Below are 16,564 nucleotides of genomic sequence, written 5' to 3' on the forward strand. Positions count from 1 at the left end.
TGGGACAAGCAATTCCAGTTCCTGCGGTGTCGCCGCTGCATTGGGCGCACCACAAGTTGTTACTTTATCCACGTCTCATGCGGCGCTCTCTCCTAATTCCGATTTCACATGAACATAAAACCATCTCGGCTTGGGGGGCCCCAGGCCACTCGTGCCCCGCCCACTGCGTCCTGACACCAGGGGGCCACGCCTGGGCCACGCCAAATTTAAACCTTTAAAACCGCTCGCCTTTAGCGGCTTTTCCCCTCTTTCCTGCTGATGACGGTCGCTTGTGTTGAGATCGAAACGTTGTCGTTTTTTTGTTTAATTTGTTATTTTTTGAACCTAGCTACGAGACTTTACCGAAAGACCCAAATAGTATTTTGGTTCTTGTTTCAATGAGTATCTTGTTGAGTTTCAATCACTGGGTTTATACATTTTCTCAGCTCTTAAGATTTATATAATTGTCTTGATTATTGTTGAGGTTTGTATCTTCCATCGTGCTTATCAACCACTGCCAAGGCAGCATCGGCACGTTTTATGATTTAATCGATACATTCCACGACTTTTCATTATTATTTTAGTTACGTGATAGTCTAAATCGCCTTTAACATCTGGCATTTCCACAGCGTTGATTCGAGCCAAGCCAGACTGCTGACGAGTCACTCAATTTCGAAACCGGTGCACACTTTTGCTTGTCTTGAATCATTGCCGCTGAACTGATGCACTCCCAGGAGGGCCGTGGTATCACTCACCGTGGTGCATTGAAAAATTATGATACCCCGACTGATGCTCCTGCTGTTGTGGAGTGATTCATGCAGCCAGCTATGGTTACAGAGTTTGGTGGTTCATGTTTATGTCGTTTATTGTGAAAATTCCATCACAGTTCCTATGATCACTGTTTCATGCTTTATTTTGGTGATTTCGAAAAGTTTTTTGGTTTGGCCATGTTTGTTTGTTGTAGTACGGAGTAAGACTGATGGCCTTAATCTAAGTTGTCTTGTGGTTGTTGTTGTTGTTTGGCTTGCATCCCACTGGGATTTTTTCAGTGTTGGTGTACGGTACTTTTTTCTGCAATATTTTGCTCTTTTCTTGGATTTTCTGTTTGCACTTAGTCACATAGTCACTTTAAGATGTTTTCTTGTTCATGTTTTTGTTTGTTGCGGTTGCACCCGATTCAAGAGCCGCATGGCTCGCAGGGCTATACCTAATACATGAACTTGGTATCATCACCCACTGTGATATCATCAATCATCCACTCGTGGTGTCATCATCCACTGTGGTATCATCATCCACTCGTGGTGTCAGAATCCACTGTGGCGAGACGTGGGACGCGATGGAGACGCACTTGGCCCGCCTTGTCGGGTGGTCGCCCCCATCGGCCTCGGGCTGCTTCGGCTTCAACCACCACGATCCTTCTTCGGCTTCCATTTCGCCTTCTCAGGCCTCCACGCTTGCGTTCATTTGTTTTGTTCCGACCGAAATTTCTGCCTGTTGCTCTCCTGTGAACACGGCGCGTCTCGGCAACGCGAAAGATTAAATTAATGTAGCTAAATCACAACTTTAACTAAACCACAACTTGCTTAATTCGCGGTCACCGCTTCGCCGAGCGCGCTTCGCGTGCGTGACGCGGACCACGTGACCCCCCCCACTCGTCACGTGACCCCCCCCACTCGTCACGTGACCCCCCCCACTCGTCACGTGACCCCCCCCACTCGTCACGTGACCCTCCCCCTCGCCTCCCCCCCGCCACATTGAGGGTCGCGAGCCGCTGGAAGCGCTCAGCCCACGGCGTGATTCTCCATCTTCTCCATCTTCTCTCTCTCGAGTTCGCCTCGCCGCCTCCATGTCTCACGCGCGCAGCAAGCGAGTGAAGGTGAGTGGGAGGAGGAGGAGGAGGCCCCAGGCGCCTCCATTGCCCGTCCTGGTGGTGTCCACGACGGTGTCGCTGCTGCCCCCCCCGCGCCGCACGTGGTCGATGGTGGCGGCCACCCGCGTGTTGCACCACAGCAGCGGCAGCAGCGAGCGCCTTCATACAACTACCGCTCGTTCGTTTGCGACGCTGGTGGCGCCATGCAATTAATGCGCGTTGCCCTGACGTCTCGTTTGCCTCGTGCTGATCGCGGATGGAGTCTGCACGCAGCTTGCACTTGGTTCAGCTGCGGCAGTGGGACAACAGTGGATAGAGAATGGTTCTTGGTAATGGTGACGGCCGCTTTGTGTGTATGCGCTGCGATGTTTTGAGAGTTTAACATGGGGCAGTCGTGCAACCCTAGTGCACAGCCCTCGATCTGTCCACTGCTGGATGAGGCCGCGCCCTCCCCCCACGCGTTTCGCGAGTGGCCGTGGTGTGTGGACCACGCGGTGGTGATGGTGTGGTGATGATGATGGTGGTGGTATTGGTGGTGGTGGTGAAGGGCCCTGGTGGTGGTGCCGCTGTCAGGCCGCCGCTGGCGGTCGCCCTGGCCGGGAGTTGCATCGGCTCACCGGGTTCATAACGCAGACCGGGTAGCCACGCTCAGAAGGTCCACACACACACACAGAGAGAAGGTCCACACACACACACAGAGAGAAGGTCCACACACACACACAGAGAGAAGGTCCACACACACAGAGAGAGAAGGTCCACACACACACACACAGAGAAGGTCCACACACACAGAGAGAGAAGGTCCACACACACACAGAGAGAAGGTCCACACACACAGAGAGAGAAGGTCCACACACACAGAGAGAGAGAAGGTCCACACACACACAGAGAGAGAGAAGGTCCACACACACACAGAGTGCTTTGCTGTACTCCTGGCCACCCTGCAGCCCAGCCAGTGGAGTTCGGTGTTGCACACTAATCTGTGTTGTTCTTTCTTCCCTGACCCATCTCGCCCTGCTCTGCCTTCAATTTGATCTCGACACATTCGTCAATAGTTCTGCTCTAAAGAGGAACCGTACAACAGGCGACGTTTTGAGCAATGACCCTTTTTTTAGACGAGCAATTGATTGATTGCTAGTTGGGAGACTGCGTTAGACAAAGTGTTGCCTTGTTTAAAAGGAAATCTTGAGAACGGTTATCGATTAACAGTCTTTGCATTTCCAGGTGGACGATGAAGTGGCAACAGGGGGCACTGTGAAGGCGAGTCGCCACGGCCTGGATGACATCTTGCAGGAATTCGAGTCGTGGTGCAGCAGTGTGAACCTTGAGCTCAGCCCCAAGGTGCGTCCGCCGTTCTTGTGAAGGCCTCGGGTTACTAAACTATTTTATTTCTCACCAGGTAAGGCCCACTGAGGTATGTAGCTCGTTCTCAGAAGCGACCTGACCACAAATGATAGCTCATGTGGACATTTATTGTAGCCAAATACTCTAAATGCAGGTGTCTAGATGTGGAGGGAAAAGCCGGAGGAACCGGAGAAAATCCACACAACCACGGGGAGAACATGCAAACTCGAAATATACAGGCACTCCTTGACATACGTGATAGATGCGTTCCTAGAAAAACACACGCATCTCAAAATCGTGTATGTCAAAAGCAATTTTCTCATAAGAAATAATGGTAAAGGAGGGAGTTTCACTCGCAGACATAATCGCCTATATTATCCGTGCATATTAATAGGCCGTTTTCCAGCGACGCTCCCCTTTTATCTCTCTCGGTCCTTCATTCTTAACCTCTCTGTGTTCTCTTGCTTCAGTGCCCTCTCATTCGTTATCCCTTTACCACCTGTTCCTCTCCGGATATTAGACATCCGGCCACCCGTGTTCTTAATGATCCCTTCACAACCTGTTCTCTTTCTAATTTCTCTCAGCACCTGTGTTCTATTTCATAAATCTTTAGTAGCTCTGCATAACATTTCTTCTCCATTTGGTGTCCCCTACACTTGTAACTTCGCCTGATTTGCGTTGTGGAGACAAAGGCAAGAGCGCTGGTGTACACGCCGCGAGATGCTGTAGATTGTACACTAGTTATTGTACCGCACTGGCTGTTGGCAACGGTGCCAGGCCTGGGTGGCTATGTCGCGTTGCGGATGATATTCCGAAAATTACCTCACGCATGTCAATAAAATGTCTAAATACAAAGCGCGTGTTATTCCAAAATGGCGTAGCACAAAAGCGCGTAAACTGAGGATTACCTATACAGACGTCAAGGTCGGAATTGACCCCACGCCCTCCAGTATACCAGGCGAGGTAGTTAGCATCTCGCCACCATGGCGTCCAAGGTTAATGTGGGAAGAGTGGAACAGTGCTGTGAAGCAGGTTCCCCCTCGTGAGTAGGATATCGAGGTGTTGCTGACGAGAACGTTTGTCTCAAAAATGTTTCCTTGTCACAACTCCACACATTTCTGGAGTTGGTCTTAACATCCATCAGCATTGCACCATAGGAGTTTAAAGGATACTATTGGTGAGCAAGCAAATGTTGGACAACAGCAGCGTTATTATAACTGGAATTTGAGAACTGCTGTTAGATATATTTTCCAGAGAACAATGCTGTTTTGAGAGTTGGAGGAATGTTACCAACCCAGCCAAAAGTTTTTCAGTAAGTTCAGCGAGTGTGCTCGATCATGCTTCTGCATTACAATGGTGATAACGTTGCTGACGGAGGCCATGATGAATACTTTTTTGCAGGTGGTTCTAAGTGAGGATGGCTTGGTGGACCGCTATGGCCTGCAGGCAGTGGAGAATATCTCTGAAGGAGAGGTGCTGTTTTCTGTGCCCCGAGATGCGTTGCTCAGCTCTATGACTACCTCCATCAGCCAGGTCCTTGAAAAAGGTGCGTAAGTTATTAAGTGGGATTTTTTTGTTGTTGTGCCTTTCAAATTACTACTATAATAAGCCAAGAATGTGTGTGTCCCGCACGTGACGTCACTCCACGAGGCCTACCCCCCCGCGATGTCACTCCACATGAGGCCCACCCCACCCCCTCATTAATATTCATGAGTGGGTGAATTTTTGCAAAATTTACACTAACGCACAAGGTCGTGCACTCCACATGCTGCACCCCTCCCCTCCACAACCGTGAGGGGGTGACGTCACTCCACATGCCGCACCCCTCCCCAATAATCATTAGCGGGTGACGTCACTCCACATCGGCAACCCCACCCCCTCAATAATCATGAGCTGAACTATTTTTCTATTGCATATTTCAGATTTACTGCAATATACACCCATCCTTGGACGGGCAAAACAGCTAGTTTATAATAAAAACGCATTTCATGCCGGGCCCAAAATTACCAACTTGCACAACATTGGCACTTTTTTAAAACCCAGTACAAGCAACTAGGCAAATAAAAGCCATTGTTGGAGATTCATGAAAACTGCACATGAATACTGTGATCTGCATTTCACAACCATTCATTATTCCAAGCACTCTCACCCTTTTGAGACGTTTAATGGGATCATATTAAATAGTTATTAAATGGATGCTTGTGTTTTCCATCTGCAGACGCTGCCTCTTTGAAGAGCCAGTCTGGCTGGGTGGCACTGATTGTGGCACTAATGTACGAGTTCACCTGTCCAAACTCGCGGTGGAAACCCTACCTCGCTCTCTGCCCTGAACCTGATCAGCTTGACCTGCCCATGTTTTGGTGAGTTTGCAGAGCTGATTGGCAAGACCCCAAGCCACGTAAGGCTTGGTTTTTATGATTGGTTAAAATTTTCAATTCACATTATCATTGTACAATTACATTGAAAGTATTGATGCACATTAAGCCATAACTATACATTTTTTAATCTTCCAAAAGGTTAATTATTTCACCAGCCAGTGTTCTTGTCATCCCTCATGGTCCAATTGCTGCTACCATCCATCTCCTGCACATAAACTGCTGTCAATGCTCCATCTCTGTAGTGGTCAGCCTCTTGGTCATGTTATATCCTTTGGCTACGACTCTGTCTTGTCCATCGGTCATCATTCTGTCTGGTGGTGTCCTGTCCAAGCCCATTTACTTTTGAAGATAAAAATGTCTTAATCATTCTTAATAATTTGTACAGTAAAACATGAAAATAGATCTCCATGTTTCCTGAATTCACCACACTGCATATCGCTAGGCCGGAGGAGGAGAGAAAACGTTTGCTGCGTGGGACGGGTGTGCCTGAGGCTGTGCACTTGGACCTGGAAAACATCGAGCTTGAGTTCAACTCCGTGGTGCAGCCCTTCCTGGCCGCCCACCCTACGCTCTTCGACAGCAAACAACACACACTGAACCTTTACAAGCGCATGGTCGCCTTTGTCATGGCCTACAGGTGTGGAAGAGTTGCAGAATGGTGTTAATTGCAGAAAGTAGCTATTTAACAATGTGCCTCCCTTGCGATTTAACAAATTGCACTTCGATTTAAGATTATTCCCCAACTCCCCCCCCCCCCCCCTATTGCGATACATAGATAATTAGCAGTGGCTGCCGAGTGTACAGGAACCAATAACAACATAACTACACGATTCTCTGCGTGTATTGTGAGCATAGGAAACTATTGTGATTGACAAATCGATGCATAGTTACATGCTGAGCATAAACATTGCAGAGTGTGAGATTGAGAGCAGTATTGCACTTTTTAACATGAAGTCTTTATAATGCAGTTTCCAGGAACCTCTGGAGGAAGAAGATGAGGATGAAAAAGATCCAAATCCACCCATTATGGTTCCAATGGCAGATATCCTCAACCACGTGTCAAACCACAACGCCAATCTGGAATTCACCAAGGTGTGTGACCTAGCAGGAGCCTGCACCTCACATTTTTCAAGCATTGAATTCAAGACGTTTACACATTTTCTTTGCTCACACATGTTATCGCCATCTTCTAATTTGTATTGAATACTCTTGCGTCTTTCGGTCAAGTCACGTAAATAAAACAATAATATTGAATTGCATTGAATAGTTACGCTTGTTTGTTTTGTCTTGTGTGCAGGACTGCCTGAAGATGATATCGACACGCCCTATAGCCAAGGGGGAAGAGGTGTATAACACATACGGCGACCTGGCTAACTGGCAGCTGCTGCACATGTATGGATTCGTGGAGCCTCACCCTGCCAACAACAATGATGCGGCAGAAATCCAGATGACGACACTATATAAGGCCGCACTGCAGGGTACAGACTATTTCATTGTTCGGATTTAGATCATACCAACCACATGCAATAATTGCACTTTTGGCTCGGAAGGACGATTTAGATCATACCAACCCCATGCAATAATTGCACTTTTGGCTTGGAAGGACGATTTAGATCATACCAACCCCATGCAATAATTGCACTTTTGGCTCGAAAGGACGATTTAGATCATACCAACCCCATGCAATAATTGCACTTTTGGCTTGGAAGGACGATTTAGATCATACCAACCCCATGCAATAATTGCACTTTTGGCTCGAAAGGACGATTTAGATCATACCAACCCCATGCAATAATTGCACTTTTGGCTTGGAAGGACGATTTAGATCATACCAACCACATGCAATAATTGCACTTTTGGCTCGAAAGGACGATTTAGATCATACCAACCCCATGCAATAATTGCACTTTTGGCTCGGAAGGACGATTTAGATCATACCAACCACATGCAATAATTGCACTTTTGGCTTGGAAGGACGATTTAGATCATACCAACCCCATGCAATAATTGCACTTTTGGCTTGGAAGGACGATTTAGATCATACCAACCCCATGCAATAATTGCACTTTTGGCTCGGAAGGACGATTTAGATCATACCAACCACATGCAATAATTGCACTTTTGGCTCGGAAGGACGATTTAGATCATACCAACCACATGCAATAATTGCACTTTTGGCTTGGAAGGACGATTTAGATCATACCAACCCCATGCAATAATTGCACTTTTGGCTCGGAAGGACGATTTAGATCATACCAACCCCATGCAATAATTGCACTTTTGGCTCGGAAGGACGATTTAGATCATACCAACCACATGCAATAATTGCACTTTTGGCTCGGAAGGACGATTTAGATCATACCAACCACATGCAATAATTGCACTTTTGGCTCAGAAGGACGATTTAGATCATACCAACCACATGCAATAATTGCACTTTTGGCTCAGAAGGACGATTTAGATCATACCAACCCCATGCAATAATTGCACTTTTGGCTCGGAAGGACGATTTAGATCATACCAACCACATGCAATAATTGCACTTTTGGCTCAGAAGGACGATTTAGATCATACCAACCACATGCAATAATTGCACTTTTGGCTCAGAAGGACGATTTAGATCATACCAACCCCATGCAATAATTGCACTTTTGGCTCGGAAGGACGATTTAGATCATACCAACCACATGCAATAATTGCACTTTTGGCTCGGAAGGACGATTTAGATCATACCAACCACATGCAATAATTGCACTTTTGGCTCGGAAGGACGATTTAGATCATACCAACCACATGCAATAATTGCACTTTTGGCTCGGAAGGACGATTTAGATCATACCAACCACATGCAATAATTGCACTTTTGGCTCAGAAGGACGATTTAGATCATACCAACCACATGCAATAATTGCACTTTTGGCTCGGAAGGACGATTTAGATCATACCAACCACATGCAATAATTGCACTTTTGGCTCAGAAGGACGATTTAGATCATACCAACCACATGCAATAATTGCACTTTTGGCTCGGAAGGACGATTTAGATCATACCAACCACATGCAATAATTGCACTTTTGGCTCAGAAGGACGATTTAGATCATACCAACCACATGCAATAATTGCACTTTTGGCTCGGAAGGACGATTTAGATCATACCAACCACATGCAATAATTGCACTTTTGGCTCGGAAGGACGATTTAGATCATACCAACCCCATGCAATAATTGCACTTTTGGCTTGGAAGGACGATTTAGATCATACCAACCCCATGCAATAATTGCACTTTTGGCTCAGAAGGACGATTTAGATCATACCAACCACATGCAATAATTGCACTTTTGGCTCGGAAGGACGATTTAGATCATACCAACCACATGCAATAATTGCACTTTTGGCTCAGAAGGACGATTTAGATCATACCAACCCCATGCAATAATTGCACTTTTGGCTCAGAAGGACGATTTAGATCATACCAACCACATGCAATAATTGCACTTTTGGCTCGGAAGGACGATTTAGATCATACCAACCCCATGCAATAATTGCACTTTTGGCTCAGAAGGACGATTTAGATCATACCAACCACATGCAATAATTGCACTTTTGGCTCAGAAGGACGATTTAGATCATACCAACCCCATGCAATAATTGCACTTTTGGCTCAGAAGGACGATTTAGATCATACCAACCCCATGCAATAATTGCACTTTTGGCTCAGAAGGACGATTTAGATCATACCAACCCCATGCAATAATTGCACTTTTGGCTCAGAAGGACGATTTAGATCATACCAACCACATGCAATAATTGCACTTTTGGCTCAGAAGGACGATTTAGATCATACCAACCACATGCAATAATTGCACTTTTGGCTCGGAAGGACGATTTAGATCATACCAACCCCATGCAATAATTGCACTTTTGGCTCAGAAGGACGATTTAGATCATACCAACCACATGCAATAATTGTACTTTTGGCTCAGAAGGACGATTTAGATCATACCAACCACATGCAAAAATTGCACTTTTGGCTCAGAAGGACGATTTAGATCATACCAACCACATGCAATAATTGCACTTTTGGCTCGGAAGGACGATTTAGATCATACCAACCACATGCAATAATTGCACTTTTGGCTCGGAAGGACGATTTAGATCATACCAACCCCATGCAATAATTGCACTTTTGGCTCAGAAGGACCGATTTAGATCATACCAACCACATGCAATAATTGCACTTTTGGCTCGGAAGGACGATTTAGATCATACCAACCCCATGCAATAATTGCACTTTTGGCTCAGAAGGACGATTTAGATCATACCAACCACATGCAATAATTGCACTTTTGGCTCAGAAGGACGATTTAGATCATACCAACCACATGCAATAATTGCACTTTTGGCTCAGAAGGACGATTTAGATCATACCAACCACATGCAATAATTGCACTTTTGGCTCGGAAGGACGATTTAGATCATACCAACCACATGCAATAATTGCACTTTTGGCTCAGAAGGACGATTTAGATCATACCAACCACATGCAATAATTGCACTTTTGGCTCGGAAGGACGATTTAGATCATACCAACCCCATGCAATAATTGCACTTTTGGCTCGAAAGGACGATTTAGATCATACCAACCACATGCAATAATTGCACTTTTGGCTTGGAAGGACGATTTAGATCATACCAACCACATGCAATAATTGCACTTTTGGCTCGGAAGGACGATTTAGATCATACCAACCACATGCAATAATTGCACTTTTGGCTCGGAAGGACGATTTAGATCATACCAACCCCATGCAATAATTGCACTTTTGGCTCAGAAGGACGATTTAGATCATACCAACCACATGCAATAATTGCACTTTTGGCTTGGAAGGACGATTTAGATCATACCAACCACATGCAATAATTGCACTTTTGGCTCAGAAGGACGATTTAGATCATACCAACCACATGCAATAATTGCACTTTTGGCTCAGAAGGACGATTTAGATCATACCAACCCCATGCAATAATTGCACTTTTGGCTCGGAAGGACGATTTAGATCATACCAACCCCATGCAATAATTGCACTTTTGGCTCGGAAGGACGATTTAGATCATACCCATACAGACCTGAAGCTATGTTGATGGGCATCGGCTAATTTTCGAGCTGTGCTGCCCAGTGTTTTACATCACTGGTAACGCTACAAAGCTCTTATGGTTTCGATGACGATAAACACATTATAAAAATCTTTCAAGATAAAATATTTTCACGTCATATTGTGTACTGCTGTAGCTCTTATAATCCGCTTGTGTTATTTAAACACCATTGTGAAACGTGCTGGTCGAACAGTGTTTGGAGAAAGTAGGAAGCAGCTGGTCGAGAAGAAATGGAAAGTGCTGTGTGACATGCTGCTGGTGGGCGAGGAGGGAGCGTTCGTTATCGGTCGCGAAGGAGTCCTCACCGAAGAAGAGCTCTACGCAGCCCTCAAGGTGCTTTTCTAAGCCAAATGTCAATTTTATTGGCTGCCCACAATGTCTATATCCATGTGCTTCTATACCATGCCTCAATAATCACATCCACTGCTCTCAAATCGTGTAGCTACAAGATCCGTCCAATTTGCAGAGCACATTTGCTTCAGTAAATTGCTAATTAAAACACCAGCTCGACACTCGCATCTTTCCTAATTCTACAAATACTCTGGACGTAATTGGACTTCTGCGACCGTATGCCTGTGACCTAGGTGCTCTGCATGTCAGAGGAAGAGTTGCAGGACTACCAGGAGAACGAGGGGTGGGAGGAGGATGATGCAGCTGACGAGTCACTGACCAATGAGGCAATTGTGGAGCTGCACCCCATGTGGCGGACACTGTTGGCAGAAAGCATCCGCATCACACTGGCGGCATATGGCCCCGTGCAAAAGGAAGATGCGGCCATGCTCGCAGACCCCGTGCTCAGTGCCAAGCTGAGCCGTCGCGAGCGATACGCGCTGAACTTGCGCTGCGGACAGACGAGCATCTTGCAGAACTTGCTGCGGCTCACAGAGGGGCAGTTGATGGCCCAAGTCTAAATTCCGAATGTGCAGGCTTGAGATGAAAATTATTTGTACATCTCCCCCCACACCCACCCCTCTTTTGTACACGTAAAAAAAGGAATGGGGACTGAGCCTGAGGGATGCTGTGTGGTGTCATGGTTAGCCAACTGAATATGCAAGCCCAATCAATGGTTAGATCTCTTGACGGGACTGCTGAAACGGTGGGATAAGTTTTGTAAATCCCTTCCCACCCCACCTGTCCACCCAGCAATGTAAATGGGTGCACCACAGTTAAGTCAATTACAGGTCACGTCTGGTGGGGTAAAGTGTGGGTACTCTTGTGGAATAGGCCAAATTTGTCACAGTGGGGCTCTACAGTGGAGGTTCTTCCTCCAATAGCGTAAGCAAGCAGTTGCAAAGCTGCGTCATAGCACAGCAGTCGCAATGAGATAAGGTTACAAGGCCAATATACTGTACGTTTGAGCAGATTCCAAAAGGAAAGAAAGCACAATGTAATTGTCTTCATTTTAATGCTATCTTGTGTTTTTCACGTTATTGTATATTTTGTACAAAATGTATAATGTTAAACATAAATATAATTCCACCATCACATTGCTTTGCATATTTTGACAGCACAAATACAGGCACATAGGTTAAAGTTAACACCTGATCACAATTCAGACAACTTTTTAAAATAAAAACAAATGCATATATTAAATTATATGTTATAAATGCAAAGTATTATGTAAGAATGAATGACAAAATAGCGGTTGTGTGGCATTCCATCACATTTATTTGCAGGGTTGGTTGGGCTTAGAGTTTGCATTGGTCTCATGCCAGCAGTCCTACCTTTTGCTTTTTCATGACATTTAACCAGTACTCGTGAGGGATGACGACGACGACTTTGAGGCATTTGTCCAGAAGTGGATTGACCACGGCTGAAGATGGTGAGGCAGAGTTAACTGCTTAAATAGTTTTTTTTTATAATTTTCAATTGAACTACTGGAGATTGTTGTTGCTCACCCAGCCTCATGCCAGCACTGAAGGTCGTCGCCCACCCAGTGGCACAGGCAAGGGAACTGCTATCCCTGCTGCTCCGTCTCCCCGCCTGCGAGTTCTGTTTCGACCGTCTCCACCGTCTCTTCCATTTCTGTCGTCTCTTCCGTCTCCATCAACGTCTCCTCCTCCATCAACGTTTCTGCCATCTCCACCGTCTCCACCACTTCCGTCTCCTCGGTGTTGACCATCTCGGGCTGCCCGGGCGCGGCGTCCTCCTGCACGTAGACGATGAACTCGGACGATGGCTCACCCTGGCTGTACATGGTCACCGCCTCCACAGCGGCCTCGACGGCCGATGAAATGACCATGTGCTGCACTTCATAGCCCTGCCGCCGTGAGACATGTGGCAGGCATGAGTTAAGAATCTGCTGTAATATTTGAGGAATGGCAATTTTCAGATGGAGGACAATTCCTCTTTTTATGCGGTAGATGAGTTCCTGAAAAGTGCTACATTTATTGAAAAAACACATCAGGCAAGGAATTACTGTATAGAGATTATGGGGATAAAAAGTGCAAATTTGAATTCCAGTTGCACTATAAAATCAATCTGCAGTCATCCCATGGTGGGACAAAGATTTGGGATGAGCGCACATTGCGTACTGTATCATTCCTTTGTATACTCAGAATTCCCACTGCTCAGCCGTGCCACTCAGGAAAATTGTTTTGTCGTCGCCACACAAACCACGTTAAAGCGGGCGCGTTGTGCGAAAAGTGTTCTCGAATTGAAGAGTTATCGCAAAAAACGTGTGAAATGTTGCGCAAGTACTGACCGTACATGCCTCCTCCACCATCACCGTTCCAGGCGTCACGTCCGACCCCAACTCGATGATCTGATGCAGGAGGTTGACAGCTGACCCGCCCACTTGCTCTACTGCACACATTTTCCATACAAACAAAACCAATGTTTTATTTGTTACACGGAAAGCACCATTTAGCCAGGTACCCAGCTAGTTTGCAAGTGAGATCTGTGGCAGCAGAGAACAAGAGCATAAAAGTGACGGTACAGAGGATCAGGCAGTGCAGAGGACCAGAATACAGAGGTGCAGGAAATAAGTGCTTACACAATATTAATAAAACAGACATACAGTAAACCCTTGCAGGTTTTGCGTATGGGGGGTTGGGCGATAAACCACAGAGCCTGGTGTTTCCCTGACGTTTCCAATGGAGCATGTTTATCAACGATGAAGAGAAATGCCCTCCTAAAGAAAGACCATGTATGCAGAGTAGGGATGATCTCGTAGCCAATGGATACATCAGAATTGCCGATATCATGGGCAAAGACCTGATGATCAAAATAATTCAAGAAATAGTATTTTATGTCCGAGTGTTGGTAGCTGAGTGATACCAAATATGATTGAATCGCTAAGGTGGCTTCCCCGGATACCCACTTTCACAAACTTTTCAGGAGCATTGAATCATATTGATTGTTCAAGTTAAGCCGCCTTGGTGAGCAAATGAGTTTGGAAAGATTGAATGTATCAGCGCGAAGGCTTCAGTTGTGGGGATTGTTCCAGTTTAAGTCACCAGTAATTATCAGCTCCCGGCCAAGGGCGCAGCAGCCATCCTCTGGTGCGGGGCACCCACTCACTGCAGTGCTTTGCCGCGGCCAATTTCTTGATCTAATCAGGGGTAGCGGAGCACTACCCCCAGAATGTTAATGTAGCTGTTGATCATGGCTCCACAGAGATGCCATGCTTAGACTGTTAGATATGGGTCCTAGTTTGAAGAAACTCATTGTTATGATTTGATCTCCCGGTGAAGCAGATTCCTCAAATCCCAGGAGTATAAGTAGTTGCACCACAGTTCAGTAATTCAGTGTCACGAAGTTAATGATGACTGTCCCACAGATCTATAAACTATCCACACCTGACAATTGTAGCAGCAGTATTGGAAATGTGGCATCTCATTTGTTGCTGATTATCAGACATAGGCACTGAGTCAGGAATAGATTAGCTTGCATTCAGATAGGTTGAAGGATCAGTTCTGATGTGAGTTATTGATAGAATTATTGGCCTCTTAAGTGCTGAAGTACCAATTGGGTCTGATAACCCATGCAAAAGGAGTCAATCCTAGCAAAACAGATGGGGGTAATGAGCCAATGGGGTGGTAGTCTCACTGCCTGGAAAGTATAAAAAGGCCAACTAAACTCAGTTGAGAAAAAGTGGCAGCATCTAGAGCTTGACAGCACAGCCGACTGGCAGCTTTCCAGGAGGACAAAGGCAGCTAGGAGATGCAACGACCAAGAGTGGGGCATTGGTGCTCTGGTGAGGTCCAGTATCTAAGACTAAATTAAACTGCACACTTACTATAGGAAGTTTGAACTTATGGCTGGGGAGATCCTCATGGTGTTTACAGGTTTTTTTCACAGGGTTTTGGTGTGGGGGCCTGTTGAGCAGAGATCAATGTGGGGCACAGGTGAGGTGAGAGACTTCGGAGGACCTGCCTTGGCATTCCCAGCTACACAGATTTCTGGTGGGAGGAATCATGATGAGAATCTTGTTTGCGGTCATGCGTGTGCCGTGTTAAGTATCTTGTGTCGTGAATGAGAATGAGCATCAGCGAGCACTTGAGTCGTAAGAGCTCTGACGTGAAGGATGAACACACCAAGTGGTGCGAGTTAAAGTGTGAGATTGCGTAGGTTTGGATGAGTTTCGGCAGTGTGGTATGGGTTGTAACGACACGATGCCTCCACTGGTAAATTGGGATATCTGGATTGAGCAATATTGAAGACAATGCAGGAGTTGCTCAACACACCGCTCCATGGAAAGCAGTGTAATCTGGGCAGAGACGTTAGAGTAAGCTTGACCATGTTTTTTTCATGTCAACATCTTAACGGGCTAATGGACAGATTTAATTGGGTTGAATTGTGATATACTACGGCAAGCTACTGCTCTAGCCTAAGAGATGGTAAGTAAGCATGGACTGGTGTTACCACCCACCGCTCTCTATCGTGTAGCGAAGGTCCTGCAAGGCGGCCACTGCGGTCTCCGTGCTGCGTGCTTCCTCCAGCTCCTCCATGTGGCTGGCGGTGTCCACTGACAGCACCAGGGCATGCTCCTGCGAGCACCAGAGCAGAAGGCCATTTTACCATCATCTGATGCGTCACAAACCCCAAGCGTCACAGCGCTATTAAACGCCAGTGATAGCGACCTCCCGCAGTTGTGTTTCCCGATCTACTCCGTTAATTTTCAGTTTAATTCGCGATGATTCCTGCACCTGGTGGTATTCATGGAAAGCTGTCTTGTGAACGCTTGCAAGGACTACAGCTGAAGAAATTGAGCCCTTTAGTGAAGAGCATCATTGCAGGTTAACAATGCGCCAGCACTTTACGAAAGAACAACTATGTTAAATTCAACATTGTAAGACTTCAAGGACGTATGACTTTTTGGATATTACGCAGACACGTATACAAGTTCAGACTGAGCAGTAACGATGGCCGCGAGGTAGATTTTTGTTGAAACGCCTTACCTGCTCCAAACCTCGCATCTCAGGTGTCTGGAGCAGCTTTAGGTTGTGGCGAGTCTTAAAGTGGCGGTTCAGCTCCCATTTGGTATGGTAAACATAGTCGCAGATGGGGCACTTCACCCCACCTGTGACAACAAAAACACCACACATGCTTGTGCTTAAGTGAAGATTACAACGACCAAGAGACAGTGGAAGGTGCCTTACAAATAAATGTAAATGATTATTGAACCAGATTCACACAATTGTATGAATCAGGGTTCTTCAACTGGCGCCCTGCGGGCCACGTGTGGGAAAGTCCCGCTGATATAGATGAGCAAGATGAAAGCGACATACATAAGGGAGAGATGAAAGAGGTATAGACACGAGATACAGGTTAGATGAGCACGAGACAAGAGGTACAGATGTCATGATGTCACGTGGTATTATAACATCTGTACA

The 16,564-nt window shown here is 46.1% G+C and overlaps 2 protein-coding genes across 4 annotated transcripts in view; one reads left to right on the plus strand and one right to left on the minus strand.

The window, feature by feature from the left end:
• The first annotated feature begins 1,723 nt into the window (after positions 1–1,723).
• Positions 1,724–12,212, plus strand: SETD6 (SET domain containing 6, protein lysine methyltransferase). The gene is made up of 9 exons (XM_061548561.1): positions 1,724–1,855; positions 3,074–3,190; positions 4,595–4,739; positions 5,412–5,553; positions 6,014–6,208; positions 6,540–6,663; positions 6,869–7,049; positions 10,921–11,060; positions 11,312–12,212. The coding sequence occupies exons 1-9, from the start codon at positions 1,826–1,828 to the stop codon at positions 11,636–11,638; spliced, it is 1,401 nt and encodes a 466-aa protein (XP_061404545.1). The 5' UTR covers positions 1,724–1,825; the 3' UTR covers positions 11,639–12,212.
• A 330-nt stretch (positions 12,213–12,542) lies between these two features.
• Positions 12,543–16,564, minus strand: part of ZFAT (zinc finger and AT-hook domain containing) — a 32,038-nt gene continuing 28,016 nt past the window's right edge. For all 3 annotated transcript variants that reach the window (XM_061548549.1, XM_061548548.1, XM_061548550.1), the window contains exons 16-19: positions 16,130–16,251; positions 15,601–15,718; positions 13,432–13,532; positions 12,543–12,987 (exon numbers count right to left, since the gene is read on the minus strand). In XM_061548549.1, the coding sequence (XP_061404533.1) occupies positions 12,685–12,987; positions 13,432–13,532; positions 15,601–15,718; positions 16,130–16,251 (644 nt within the window). In that variant the 3' untranslated portion in view covers positions 12,543–12,684. The remainder of the gene's footprint in view (positions 12,988–13,431; positions 13,533–15,600; positions 15,719–16,129; positions 16,252–16,564) is intronic.

This window comes from Lethenteron reissneri, chromosome 9 (genome assembly GCF_015708825.2).
Source record: "Lethenteron reissneri isolate LAM-NWPU_2019-01 chromosome 9, ASM1570882v1, whole genome shotgun sequence".
NCBI lineage: Eukaryota > Metazoa > Chordata > Hyperoartia > Petromyzontiformes > Petromyzontidae > Lethenteron > Lethenteron reissneri.